This window comes from Phyllobates terribilis, unplaced genomic scaffold (assembly GCF_046119375.1).
Source record: "Phyllobates terribilis strain yellow unplaced genomic scaffold, ASM4611937v1 Scaffold_10__3_contigs__length_209671492, whole genome shotgun sequence".
In the NCBI taxonomy this organism is placed as follows: domain Eukaryota; kingdom Metazoa; phylum Chordata; class Amphibia; order Anura; family Dendrobatidae; genus Phyllobates; species Phyllobates terribilis.
Window position 1 is genome coordinate 195,342,354 of NW_027362770.1, and position 15,307 is coordinate 195,357,660.

Here is a 15,307-nt window from a genome sequence, read left to right on the forward strand (position 1 = left end):
TGTCTCCGGTGTATAACTTCCGGACCATCGCCACCCCCCAGTGGCGCACCAACTCTGCGCCCCCCATGATGTCTGCCATTATTAATATGTGACAGAACTGCTGGTGGTGCAGAGCTTACTGATACCAGCCACCGGTGTAACAAGTCAGTTCAGGAAGTGGAGACCCCGTCATGTCACAAAGCGGGGTCACCGAGGGCTGAACTGAAAAGAAGTCCTTGTTCACAGCAATGTGGGTGAATTACTGGTTCTCACTAAGAGAGCAGCTGAGTATGGGGTCTTACGGGAGAAGAGAGGTTAGAAAAGTAATACAGGTTCCTCTGATTGTTCCCTCCACTATCTGTGTGCTCTTCAGATCTGTTTTCTATCTGAATTACTATCAACTTATCCAATGTATGTTTATGATCAATAATACGTCCATAATGTCACCAACAGGCATGCCAGCTGGACCTTCGTATTCTACCATATCTGCTTTACAGCAAAAGCCAATTAGTATACCAGTGATGACCGCAGAATCAGCAAGTGCTTCACCAGTTAATGTCCCCTTGAATGGTTCATCAGTTTCCCAAGCAAAACCAGTGTCCTTCCCATTACAGTTGGTCGACTTACCCGATGTTCAACCAATGGCACTTACTAGAGCAAGCAGATTGGTTGATTTTCCTTCTTCATCTGTTCCGCTGGAGAAACCAGTGAACATGTCCATTACAAGTCCATTGGTACCTCAATCATTTGCTACCATAATGAAACCAAATACCCCACCAGCAGCCGGTCCTTTCACTGCTCCATCATCATCTCATATCATATTGCCTAATTCTCCTACAAAAGGTGCAGCAGTTCCTCTAAATACACTAGTGACTACCTCCATTACAAGCTCATCTCTCCATCAACCAATTATTCCCTATATGAAACCAAGTACCTCACCTGCAGCCGGACCTTCAACTGCTCTATCATCATCATCATATACCAGATTGCTTAATTCTCCTATGAAAAGTCCATCTGTTTCTCTGGATAAACTAGCAAACTCCTCCATTGCAGGCCCATCCAATCCTCAGTCAGTTGGGCTTTTGTCTTCTATCCCAAAATTATGTGTTTCCCAGTCAAAGTCATCTACTACACCAGCGACCATCACAGAACAAGTTAATGCTCCAATGAATGGTACATCAGTTTCCCAAGCAAAACCAGTGTCCTTACCAGCTCCAGTAGTAGAGTTTCCAACAATGGCATCTACTAGACCATGCAGATTGGTTGATTCTCTTTCTAAAAGTCCATCTGTTCATCCTGAGAAACCAGAGACCACCTGCACTGCCAGCCCATTCAACCCTCAATCAACTGATACATCCATAAAACCAAGTACCCATCCCAAAGCAAAGACTTCCACGGTTCCATTATCATCATATACCCTATTGGTTAATTCTCCTACAAAATGTCTACCTTATCCTTTGGAGAAACCAGAGACCACCTTCACTGCAATCCAATCAAATCCTCAACAAATTGGCCTTTCATCTTCGACTCCAAGTTTATCTATTTACGAGCCAACTATTACACCGGTAATCATCACAGGACCAGTTATTACTACACCAGTTAATGCTCCAATTAATGGTCATTCTTTTTACCAAGCTAAGCAAGAGTCCACCCCAGTTCCAGTGGTGAACCTTGATTCTCTTTCAAAAGATTCATCTGTTCATTTTGAGAAACCAGTAACCACCTCCACTGTCAGTCCCCCAATCCCTCAACCAGCTTTCACCATCACAAATCCAAATAACCCCCCTGTAGCAGGTCCTTCTACTTCTCCATCATCATCTTATAATAGATTAATTAATCATCCTACAAAAAGTCCAGCTGTTCCTTTGGTGAAACCAGCAACCATCTCCATTGCAAGCCCATCCAATCCTCAAATAGATGTTACCTTCATGAAACCAAGTACTCCTCCTGCAGCCGGTCCTTCCAATGCTCCATCATCATCTTATAACAGACTAATTAATTATCATATGGAAGGTCCATCTGTTTCTTTGGAGAAACCAGCAACCATCTCCATTGCAAGCCCATCCAATCCTCAAATAGATGTTACCTTCATGAAACCAAGTACTCCACCTGCAGCCGGTCCTTCCACTGCTCCATCATCATCTTATAACAGACTAATTAATTATCCTACAAAAAGTCCATCTGTTCCTTTGGAGAAACCAGCAACCATCTCCATTGCAAGCCCTTCCAACCCTCAAACAGATGTTACCTTCATGAAACCAAGTACTCCACCTGCAGCCGGTCCTTCTACTGCTCCATCATCATCTTATAACAGACTAATTAATTATCCTACAAAAAATCCATCTGTTCCTTTGGAGAAACCAGCAACCATCTCCATTGCAAGCCCATCCAACCCTCAAATAGATGTTACCTTCATGGAACCAAGTACTCCACCTACAGCCGGTCCTTCCACTGCTCCATCATCATCTTATAACAGACTAATTAGTTATCATATGGAAGGTCCATCTGTTTCTTTGGAGAAACCAGCAACCATCTCCATTGCAAGCCCATCCAACCCTCAAATAGATGTTACCTTCATGAAACCAAGTACTCCACCTGCAGCCGGTCCTTCCACTGCTCCATCATCATCTTATAACAGACTAATTAGTTATCATATGGAAGGTCCATCTGTTTCTTTGGAGAAACCAGCAACCATCTCCATTGCAAGCCCATCCAATCCTCAAATAGATGTTACCTTCATGAAACCAAGTACTCCACCTACAGCCGGTCCTTCCACTGCTCCATCATCATCTTATAACAGACTAATTAATTATCCTACAAAAAGTCCATCTGTTCCTTTGGAGAAACCAGCAACCATCTCCATTGCAAGCCCATCCAATCCTCAAATAGATGTTACCTTCATGAAACCAAGTACTCCACCTACAGCCGGTCCTTCCACTGCTCCATCATCATCTTATAACAGACTAATTAATTATCCTACAAAAGGTCCATCTGTTCCTTTGGAGAAACCAGCAACCATCTCCATTGCAAGCCCATCCAACCCTCAAATAGATGTTACCTTCATGAAACCAAGTACTCCACCTACAGCCGGTCCTTCCACTGCTCCATCATCATCTTATAACAGACTAATTAATTATCCTACAAAAGGTCCATCTGTTCCTTTGGAGAAACCAGCAACCATCTCCATTTCAAGCCCATCCAATCCTCAAATAGATGTTACCTTCATGGAACCAAGTACTCCACCTACAGCCGGTCCTTCCAGTGCTCCATCATCATCTTATAACAGACTAATTAATTATCCTACAAAGAGTCCATCTGTTCCTTTGGAGAAACCAGCAACCATCTCCATTGCAAGCCCATCCAACCCTCAAATAGATGTTACCTTCATGAAACCAAGTACTCCACCTACAGCCGGTCCTTCCACTGCTCCATCATCATCTTATAACAGACTAATTAATTATCCTACAAAAAGTCCATCTGTTCCTCTGGAGAATCCAGTCCAGTCCAGTGTCCTGTCACTGACAGCCGTTTCAGGTACGACTAGCTATTGCAATTGTTGTATCTTTAACTATTATTTTAAAGTTTTAGCCTAAAGTTAAGAAAATTGATAATTGTGTTGCTACTCTAGTCACACCCAAAGCTGCATGGGCAATTCTGCTGGTTCACTCTCAGACTTCTGCCCCCTGCTGGTTTATTCTCTTTATAAATAATGCTGTACTTGGAATCTATCACATTCTTTTACGTCTTTTGGGGTTTGTTACTTCTCAACCATTTTACAGAAAGATCCTCTAAGGATTAAAACAGAACCTACAGTTTCTCAGTTACGCACCACTAACCGCATCTAGATGTGGCTCGGTGACACCATATAGACAACTCCATAAAGAAAAATGTAATATTTTACCTTTGTTTTGTTTTTTTATAGTTTGTCAGACTCAACTTAAGAATCATGTCCCGGAGATATGTCTTTCTAATCTTTGGAAATACTGCAATCTAGGAAGTAAGTGACCCCCATGGAGGGATTATTAGATTTAGATTTGGATAGGGCAGGTAATGCATGGTTCTCCTTTATTCCCAGGTGATTGCCCGGACATGCATTACTACCTGCCGTACCGCTGGCAGATTCACAAAGGAACCAATTGGGAAGATATTCCCAATATGGAGGAGGTTGAGAAGTGTTACTGCAACCCAAAGGTTGACAGGTACAGGTCGTCCAGATCCGGGCATCAGACTATAATGTGTGTATCCACAACAAACTGACATGAAGGGTAAACTGGTGAGATTTTGTTGTGTAGACTCACCAGGTAACTCTTCCCATTTTTTGCCCGCAGGGTTCCTCTGATTGACTTTCTGACCATGAGATCTGGTGATCACCTTGTACGTCGTCTCTCCACGGTATCATCGGTCGTGAAGCCGTCTGAATATGTTCTGACCACTGAGTGGCTGTGGTACTGGAGGGATGACTATGGCAGATGGACACAATATGGTCACTCTGTAAGTTGACACTGGGCACTAGTGGTGGGCGAGCGTGCTCGTAACTCACCCGAGCATCACAGTTTTCGAGATGCTCGTTACTCGGCGAGTACTTTTTGAATGTTCGGGCGGGAGCTCGGTTTCCCTCCCTGCATGTTTGGCGCTTTTTTTGGAGAGCCAATTAACATGCTTGAATTGCCTGCCACTCACTGTAACACCGTAGCCATGTTGGTAGTGGCATTACTGTGATTGGCTGGCCAAATAGTGTCATCGGATCTATATAAGATCTGGTGACCGTACACCGTGATGCTATGCTCGTTACAGTCTAACAGGCAGAGTAGGGAGAGCTGCTGCTGAGCGAGGGAGAGCTGCTGCTGAGCGAGGGAGAGCTGCTGCTGAGCGAGGCAGGGATTCCTCAACAGTTGTATTTATTTCATCTGTACCAACAGCCCTTGTTAGGGCTCATTCTGATGAATATTAACACTGCCGTTGGCAGTAATTAGGCAGAGTTTGTGGAGAGCTAGTATAGTACAGAATAGGGTTCATTGCACGTTCTTTCTGCTACTGGAACGCAGATCAATAGTCCCAGATATCAGGGCTGATAATATTCTTTTTGCTCTGAATCCTGATAATTTTTGTGAAAAGCAATATAATACACCATTTTTACTGCTCCGTTTGCTTGTTAGCAGCATACAGCCAGATTTGGTTGATTTGAATAGCATTGCTGTATTGTGGAAGCAGAGAAACTTGACTATCTGAGTCGGTCAAATATTACTGCGGTAATAATCATGACATTTTTTGGAAGCTGTGAATTATTATCCTCCATTGAAACTGTGACAGTTGTGCGTTCTAAACTTATATCCAGCCTTGGCCGCTAACTAATAACATCTCTATACCGCTATTGCAGAGAAACATGTCCATCTGAGGTGGTCAAATATTACTGCACTAATCCTGAAATTTTGTTGAAGCTGCAAAATATTTTCCTCCATTTAAAATGGCCAAAGCGCTTAAGGTAAGGGAAAGGGAAGTGGACGTGATGCTGATGGTGCAGGCAGAGGCCGTGGGCAAGGTGAAACTGTGCCTGCTGAGGGAGCACAACAGACACCCACATCATGTTGATCTATCTTCCTGTCCCACTTTCAAAGGGGCCACAGAACACCACTCTTGAAGTCAGACCAGTGTGAAAAGGTTATTGGTTGGATAGCGGATAATGCTTCCAGTCACTTTGCCACCACCACCACCCTGTGTTCCACACGGTCCAGTCTCAGTAGCCGTGAGTCTGGACCGCATATTCCTCACCCTGATCCTCTTTCCTCCCACCATGCCGAGTGCCCGGAGACAACTGATCCCACACTTGGACAATCCGAAGACCTGTTCACATTTCCATTTATAGATCCTGGCTTCTCGCCTTGCCCGCTTCAAGCGGGACATGACGAGATCGCCTGGGAAGGTGACATGCATAGCGAGGACAGCAGAGCATAGGGGGAGGGATTTGTAGCACCACAACAGGCAGGAACAAGCAGTGTGGTGGACACAGACACAAGGCGGGCAACTGTTCCCCTGAACACCAGCACCAGGGAAGTTGCCAGTTCAACTTTTAGGTCTTCCGGAGTTAGGCACTTTTTAAAGACTGTCCAATTAACCCAAAAAAGGCCATTTTCAACATTTACCATGTCAGCATCAGCAGGGGCAGCAAAACTACCAGCCTGACCATCACCGGCATGCTCAGGCACATGACCGCAAAGCACCAACTAGTTGGGCCGAACGCCAAAGTGTAGAACCACTGCTTCTTCTGTTGTTGTGCGTGCACGCCAATCCTCTGATAATGAAGTAGGCAAAGATGCCTCCCACCCTGCACCTGTCGTTGCAAACTTGCAACCACCCTCAGCAATCACTTCCACATCCTTGTCCCTGCGGAGCGTTCAGTTCTCCCTACCCCATCATTGAACCACAAGCGCAAATACACAGCCACCCACCCACTGGCCACAATACTAAACTGCCACATTTCCAGACTGCTTACACTGGAAAACTTACAAGGAAAACTTTCTATCTCTCCTTCCCGTGGCGGAGAGGTCTAATAAAATGTTGCAGTACCAGAAGGCCCTTGGTAAGAATTATTAAAAATAATTCCCAGACTGCTTACACTGGAAATGTTGCCTTTTAGACTTGTGAAGACAGAAGCTTTCCGCAACCTTATGGCAGTGGCCGTCCCTCTGTACTCGGTCCCCAGCCGCCACTATTTCTCCTGTTGTGCCATCCTTACACAAGCCGTCACCAACACAGTTACTGGGAAGATCCACCTAACCACGGACACGTGGACAAGTGCTTGTGGCCATGGATGGTACATTTCACTGACAGCACACTGGGTGAATATTGTGTAAGTTGGGACCCAGTCGGACCCTGGGACGGAACAAGTGCTACCGACGCCGAGGATTGCGGACCATGGTTCAATCAGGGTTGCCCCCACATTCTACAGCTCCTGCACCTCCTCACCCTCCATCTCCGGAATGTCAACATCAGCCACAAGCTGGAAGCATTGCAGCACTGCCTCGGCCAAGTGGCAACAGGCTCTGCTGAAGCTATTCTGCCCAGTTGACAAACAGCATACTGCCACAGAGTTGTTGAAAGCTGTAACAGAGCATACAGATCTGTGGCTCTCACCCCTGAAACTACAAGCAGGCATGGTCGTGTGTGAAATGGCCATAACCTGGTGGCGGCTCTGAAGCTTGACAACTTTGCACACGTACCATGCCTGGCCCATGTGCTCAACTTAGTGGTTCAGTGGTTTCTCAAAATGTACCCGGATTTGCCTGAGCTGCTTGTGAAAGTATGCCGTGTGTGTGCCCATTTCCGAAAGTCAGTTACGATTTCCGCCTCCCTGGCAGTGCTTCAGCAGCGTTTGCAGCTTCTAGCTCAGCACTGATGTGCGATATCCCCACGCGTTGGAACTCAACATTGCATATATTGGGAAGGATTTGTGAGCAGCAGAGGGCAGTTGTTGAGTACCAGCTTTAACACACCCGTCGGTATTCAGGTCAGCCTCTACACATAAGAGCTGATGAGTGGGCATGGATGTCTGACATCTGTGGCGTTCACCAGAACTTTGAAGACTCCAGCAAGATGGTGAGCGGCGATGACGTCATAATCAGAGTCACCATCCCTTTTTTCTGTCTACTGAAATGCTCGCTGCTCACAATTAAAAAGGAGGCTCTGCAAGCATAACATGATGAGATGGAGCAATAAACTATACAGGGTGATGCTACACAGCCCAGATTCATCGCATCTCAAAGCGGATTGGGTCATAAAGAGGAGGAGGAGGAACAGGAGCTGGTTTCCTGTGCTACAGACGGTACTACCCACACCACCTTCATCCCGTCTGTTCAGTGTAGATTGCCTTAAGAGGGGGAGGAGAGGTAGGACGAGGAGGAGAGCATGGACAATCATCCTCTTGGTGGGGACAGGGAAGTATTGGTTGTTGTGGGGACAGGGAAGTATTGGTTGTTGGCAGTCTGGCACGCATGGCTGAGTTTATGTTCCGCTGCCTTAACCGTGACCCTTGCGTTGTACGCATCTTGGTCAACAGTAATTACTGGTTGGTCACCCTTCTATACCCACACTACAAGGAAAACTTTCTATCTTTCTTTCCCATGACGGAGAGGTCTAATAAAATGTTGCAGTACCAGAAGGACCTTGTTTAAGAATTTTTAAAAAAACTTCCCATCTGACAATGCTGGCGGCAGAGGTCAGTTTCTTGGACAAGGAGTACAGATGAGGGAGACACAAACCAGATGCAGCAAAGGCAAGGGTTCACTGTAAAAGGTCTGGGAGAGTTTTCTCAGACCCTCCCAGTGCCCAGGCACTGATGTGCCGGGTACTCTGACAAGGAGGGAAAAGTTTTGGAAGATGCTGAAGGAGTACCTTGGCGACCGTACCAGCATCCTCCGTGATTCCTCTGTGCCTTATAATTATTGGGTATCCAAGCTGGATACGTGGAATGAACTGGCTCTCTACGCCTTGGAGGTCCTGGCCTGCCCTGCCACTAGCGTTTTATCAGAGAGGGTTTTTAGTGCCGCCGGGGTATTATAAACTGATAAGCGCATCCGCCTGTCAACTGAAAATGCTGACAGGCTGACTCTTATAAAAATGAACAAGGGCTGGATTGGGCCAGACTTCTCAACACCACCGAATGATAGCAGCGTAACATAAACTCAAATCCAGTGTTTTTTTTTTCTGGTCTATTCCCATGCTCCCCTTCACACCCAGGCATGGGTATACGCTTCAGGATTTTGTCTATTTTATGTCGCCCTCCTCCTTCTCCTCATCCTCCACCACCATATCACCAGGGTGACCATCATGCAACACCCACATTCATTTTTTAATGGTGTTTATGATGCCCGTAGAAACAATTTTTAGAGGCCTACCTCTAGCATTCTATAAAATATATATGTATACCCAAAAGGTTAAATATTTTTCAGCCATTGCACTTACAGCATATGCAATAACAGTATAGGAGACACACTCCTTAAAACGGAAAATAAATGGGTTATTGAGGCCCTCCACTACGTCACTTCAAATTGATATTGGAGTGCCTCCTAATTTTTGGCAGCCCTTGCACTTACTGCATACGCATTAACAGTATAGGAGACCCACTCCTTAATAATTTTTTATACAACTTTTCTGAGGCCCTTCAATCCGTCTCTTCAAAGTGGTATTGGAGTGCGTCCTAATTTTTGGCAGCCTTTGCACTTACTACATATGCATTAACAGTATGGGAGACCCACTTGTTAATAATGGGAAGGACAATTGAAAATGTTTCTATATTCTGCAATATTACCTATCTTATCTGCAATTTATGTATGGGTGAGCTATCGCACTAGGGGTAGCGTATTACATGGATCCAGCCAGGGATTATTGCCTTATACTTCATGCTCCAGCAAGCAAACAAAAAAAAAGAATAAATCTATTCTATTCCCTATTTATACCGCCGTTAGCTGCATTTAGAATAGGGACAGGTGCTAGATGGTATCATCTGCTAGGAAATGAGTGTTCATTCTGGTCGCATACATATATCTTACACAGTGCATAACTTGATTGATCTTCTCCATGCACTTCGTTGACCAATTCATAATTTTTACAGTGATCTGTACTCAGAAATTCATCAAAGTTGATAGAAATTTATCATAGTTGACAGAAATTAATCGAAGTTGGCAGAAATGTTTCAAATTTGACAGAGATTAACAAAATTTAATGTGTCATTCACAGTTTCTCTGCAGCTTCTGTATGTAAGAGGTAGTGGTGGGAGACTTGACACTACTGAAGCTGAAATTACCACTTCAGAACTCTCCAGGCTTTGTTTCCATCTATTTATGGGAGCTTATTGAAGTATGTTTGGAGTCATTGTCCTGCTTGAAGACCCATGACCTAGGATACAAATCCAGCTTTACACTGTGTGCCGAATTATTAGGCAAATGCGTATTTTGATCCCATGATACTTTTTATACATGTTGTCCTACTCCAAGCTGCATATTCTTGAGAGCCAACTACCAATGAAGTAAATCTGGTGATGTGCATCTCTGTAATGAGGAGGGGTGTTGACTAATGACATCAACGCCATATATAAGGTGTGCTTAATTATTAGGCAACTTCCTTTCCTTTGGCAAAATGGGTCAGAAGAGAGATTTGACGGGCTCTGAAAAGTCCAATATTGTGAGATGTCTTGCAGAGGGATGCAGCAGTCTTGAAATTTCCAAACTTTTGAAGCGTGATCACCGAACAATCAAGCGTTTCATGGCAAATAGCCAACAGGGTCGCAAGAAGCGTGTTGGCCAAAAAAGGCGCAAAATAACTGCCCATGAATTGAGGAAAATCAAGCGTGAAGCTGCCAAGATGACATTTGCCACCAGTTTTGCCATATTTCAGAGCTGCAACATTACTGGAGTATCAAAAACCACAAGGTGTGCGATACTCAGGGACATGGCCAAGGTAAGGAAGGCTGAAAAACCACCACCTATGAACAAGAAACATAAGATAAAACGTCAAGAATGGGCCAAGAAATATCTTAAGACTGATTTTTCAAAGGTTTTATGGACTGATGAAATGAGAGTGACTCTTGATGGGCCAGATGGATGGGCCAGAGGCTGGATCAGTAAAGGGCAGAGAGCTCCACTCCGACTCAGACGCCAGCAAGGTGGAGGTGGGGTACTGGTATGGGCTGGTATCATCAAAGATGAACTTGTGGGACCTTTTCGGTTTGAGGATGGAGTGAAGCTCAACTCCCAGACCTACTGCCAGTTTCTGGAAGACAACTTCTTCAAGCAGTGGTACAGGAAGAAGTCGGTATCGTTCAAGAAAAACATGATTTTCATGCAGCACAATGCTCCATCACATGCATCCAACTACTCCACAGCGTGGCTGGCCAGTAAAGGTCTAAAAGAAGAAAAAATAATGACATGGCCCCCTTGTTCACCTGATCTGAACCCCATAGAGAACCTGTGGTCCATCATAAAATGTGAGATCTACAGGGAGGGAAAACAGTACACCTCTGGGAGCAGTGTCTGGGAGGCTGTGGTGGCTGCTGCATGCAATGTTGATCAAAAACAGATCAAGCAGCTGACAGAATCTATGGATGGAGGCTGCTAAGTGTCATCATAAAGAAAGGTGGCTATATTGATCTCTAATTTTTTTGGTTTTTGTTTTTACATGTCAGAAATGTTTATTTCTAAATTTTGTGCACTGATATTGGTTTACCTAGTGAAAATAAACAAGTGAGATGGGATTATATTTGGTTTTTATTAAGTTGCCTAATAATTCGGCACAGTAATAGTTACCTGCACAAACAGATATCCTCCTAAGATAGCCAAATCTAAAAAAAAAAACACTCCAACTTCCAAAAATATTAAGCTTGAATATTTATGAGTCTTTTGAGTTGATTGAGAACATAGTTGTTGATCAATAATAAAAATAATCCTCTAAAATACAACTGCCTAATAATTCAGAATACAGTGTATGACAATGCTGCTGGCCCTCCAAGTTTCAAACTTTACCGTATTAATACAAAAATTAAAATTTGCCCACCTCAGATGGATAAAATATTGAAGTAGCAATATACGGTTATACAAAGCATAGCCAGCTGCTGGCCCTCTAACAATAGTGAGGGCCGACTGATGGCCCTCTAGCAATAGTAAGGGTCGCCTGTGGCCCTCTACAAATAGTCAGGGCTGCCTGGTGGCCCTGTAAAAATAGGCTTTGTGACTTTGAGTCCCTCCTTCATAAATGAAACAGGATGTGTCTGATCATGTCTCACAGACCACATGGCCAGATAAGGTAGTAAAATTACTTTTACTGGTGAATGTATTTTTCACTGTTTGAAAGCAATGCGAACATGTAAAAACGCAGCAAAAACACTACGTGTGAACATAGTCCAAGGTGTGGAGGAGCATTTTTATTCTGTTATTTATTTTGCCTTATATACAAGTCATTACCCTGGAAAGAATGTTTCTTAACATTTTTCCAGGAAAACCCATTTTATCTTTGTTTTTGTATGTTTCTTGTCAGTCCGTAAAGGTGGCGTAATACTCTGACAACCTTGTTCACAGCAGCTACCTGGGATTCAGATATGCTTCCAGGGGTCTTCCCCATGCTGTTCCCATGCCATTTTAGCCCTGTTTCCAAGGATTTGACCAATTTTTAGCCCCCCTCCAGCCCTTGGGGGGAGGAAGGGAAGGTGGTGGGCGCCAGAAAAATGCTCGAGTTTCCCATTGACTTCCATTATACTCGTTACTCGGGTCGAGCACCTGAGCATTACGATTTGCTCGACCCAAGTAACGAGTACCGAGCATTTTTGTGCTCGCTCATCACTACTGGGCACGTAACAATGCGTGATCCCCAATAGTGTAACTGTAGGGGTTGCAGAATTTATGGTTACACCTGGCTCTAGATGCCAAATGGCCCAAGAGGTCTCTCTGATCCATATGTGAAGACCAATCCTACAAATAACATGTGATAGTTAAGTTACTTTCTATAGGCTTTGGGGTGGCTATTGGTAAAAATCAGAACCAACCGGAGAATTAAATATTTTTTCTTGATCTTCTGTTTATTTTAGAATGGGAATCAAGTGATCGTCACCATCTCATCCTCAGATCTGGAACTCAGGTATCTTGCCGGTACCAATGCAACCATTCCATTCGTTGCTGGTAAACAGATCTATGTGATCAACTACCAAGGTACGGACATGGATAATTTGTGATAAATGGCATTTTCACCAATGTCCGGCTCGAGAAGGGCCACAATGCTCAGTGAACAGCCCAAACATCTTTGCATCAGCCCCCAATAGTGAAGTTAATGTGGAATATCCCTTTGGGATATGAGGTTCCTCTTTAACCATTGTCTAGTTTTATAGATATGAAGCAGAAGAACATTGTGTACAAGACGGAGAAAGACGTGCGCAGGAGGCCGAAATATCTGAGCTTTGATGATGTGAAATTATTGAAAGGAAGGTAAAGTCATCCCATATTATAATAGACTAGATGGTGGCCCGATTCTAATGCATCGGGTATTCTAGAATATGTATGCGGCCGACCGGGCGCAATCAGCAGAGCGGTGTTTAAATGGGTTGTGCACTACTTTAAATTAACCCCCCAATGTATCCCCCCGAGGCCCCTAATGAATTTTGGAAGAGCGGGGAGTGAGGCCGCCGGTCGGGGTACTTCTGCTGCGAGCAGCCAGGAGATGACCGGCTAGCACAGTGTGAGCGTGTGAGCTTGTGAGGGTGAGCGTGTAAGGGTGTGCGTGTGAGGGTGTGCGTGTGAGGGTGAGCGTGTGAGGGTGTGAGTGTGAGCTTGTGCGTGGGAGTGTGTCAGGAGGAGCGTGGGAGCGTGTGAGGGAGAGCGTTTGAGGGTGAGCGTCTGAGGGTGAGTATGTGCGGTTGAGGGTGTGCGTCTGAGGGTGAGCGTCTGAGGTTGAGGGTGTGCATGTGAGGGTGTGGTTGTGAGGGTAAGCTGGTGCGTTTGTGCGTGTGAGGGTGAGCGTGTGAGGGTGTGTATGTGAGGGTGAGCGTGGGAGCGTGTGAGTGGGAGCGTGGGAGGGTGAGCATGTGAGGGTCATCGTTTGAGGGTGAGCGTCTGTGGGTGAGTGTGTGAGAGTGAGCGTGGGAGCGTGTGAGGGTGAGCGGGTGAGGGTGAGCGTCTGAGAGTGAGCGGGTGAGGGTGAGTGTGTGGGGTTGAGCGTGTGAGGGTGAGCGTGTGAGGGTGAGCGTGTGAGGGTGTGCGTGTGATGGTGTGCGTGTGAGGGTGTGAGCGTGTGAGGGTGAGCATGTGCAGGTGTGTGTGTGAGGGTGAGCGTGTGAGGGTGAGCGTGGGAGCGTCTGAGGGTGAGCGTGGGAGCGTCTGAGGGTGAGCGTCTGAGGGTGAGCGTCTGAGGGTGAGCGTCTGAGGGTGAGCGCGTGAGGGTGAGCGTGTGAGGGTCTGCGTGTGGTGGTGAGGGTGTGAGCGTGTGAGGGTGAGCATGTGCAGGTGTGTGAGGGTGAGCGTGTGAGGGTAAGCGTGTGCGGGTGTGCATGTGAGGGTGAGCGTGTGAGGGTGAGCGTGTGAGGGTGAGCGTGTGAGGGTGAGTGTGTGAGGGTGAGCGTCGGCGCGTGTGAGGGTGAGCGAGGGAGCGGGTGAGGGTGAGCGAGTGAGCGTCTGAGGGTGAGCGTCTGAGGGTGAGCGTCTGAGGGTGAGCGGGTGAGGGTGAGTGTGTGGGGTTGAGCGTGTGGGGTTGAGCGTGTGAGGGTGAGCGTGTGAGGGTGGCCGCGTGAGGGTGTGCGTGTGAGGGTGTATGTGTGAGGGTAAGCGGGTGCGGGTGTGAGCGTGTGAGGGTGTGCGTGTGAGTGTGTGAGGGTGTGCGTGTGATGGTGTGCGTGTGAGGGTGAGGGTGAGCATGTGTGGGTGAGCGTGTGAGGGCGAGAGTGTAAATTTGGTGCCAATATCGCAGATTGGTCGCGATGCATCGCCGCTGACCTCCGTGCGGCAGATGAGCCGCTAACGGCCGCCATCTTGTTCTGAAATCCCGCGTCGCTGATTGGCCGCGGCCGGACCAATCAGCGACGTGGGATTTCCTGGACAGAAGGACAGACAGCCTTGATAAGACGATTATATATAGATGGAGAATTAATAGAGACGAGTGACTCTTTTGAAATTCGAATTCACCGGTATATCCAAATTTGCCTGGGAAATTTGATTTTAAATGAATTGCTTAAAATCGCAAATTGAAAAACTTTAAAACCTCCAATTGCCCTGAAAAGACACGTGCAACACTCTGAGGTCTCAAAGACGGTATCCAAACTCTTTCAAGCTCTCTAGCACAAGCAGAGGGTTAGTAGTGTCAGACAGGCAACTATGATCCAAAAAATATCTCTTTCTTTAGGGTAAATGATTGCTGTCACGCTAGGTATGGGGAGAACCAGCTTATAATGACGGGAAAAGGGGAGGGAGCCCTACAACTAGGGAAAGGGAGAGTTGAGACCCCTAAACAGAGCTAACGACAAACCCTGACTCCCCTATAGACCCTATGTAGGTTCCACACCTATCGCCAAGCAGGAAACCTGGCCCTAGCTGACCCTAAGGCTAGGCTCTAGGTAAGGAGCGGGAGTGGTGAGCACTATATGTCAGCCCCATTACAAACTGAAGTACTCACAGGGGAAACAGAGAGGAGAATACAATTGGCTCCAAGATGACACTGGAGAAAGCATGGCAACAATCCACAAAGGAACTCCAAGGTAATTCTAGCCGACTACCAGAATCCCAGGCCTGAATAGGTGTAACACGGTATCACCAGCAACTCTCTGAGGAACTGAGTGTATTTAAGGACACGGAAAGGAAGA

The 15,307-nt window shown here is 46.0% G+C and overlaps 1 protein-coding gene across 2 annotated transcripts in view; it reads left to right on the forward strand.

The window, feature by feature from the left end:
• LOC141164849 (uncharacterized) overlaps nt 1–15,307 on the forward strand; it is a 61,219-nt gene that overhangs the window by 26,534 nt on the left and 19,378 nt on the right. The window contains exons 4-9 of one of the 2 annotated variants that reach the window (XM_073650471.1): nt 433–3,513; nt 3,902–3,976; nt 4,055–4,214; nt 4,308–4,470; nt 12,551–12,671; nt 12,848–12,944. In XM_073650471.1, coding sequence (XP_073506572.1) covers nt 433–3,513; nt 3,902–3,976; nt 4,055–4,214; nt 4,308–4,470; nt 12,551–12,671; nt 12,848–12,944 — 3,697 coding nt within the window. The remainder of the gene's footprint in view (nt 1–432; nt 3,514–3,901; nt 3,977–4,054; nt 4,215–4,307; nt 4,471–12,550; nt 12,672–12,847; nt 12,945–15,307) is intronic. The other variant, XM_073650472.1, reaches the window with a different exon arrangement.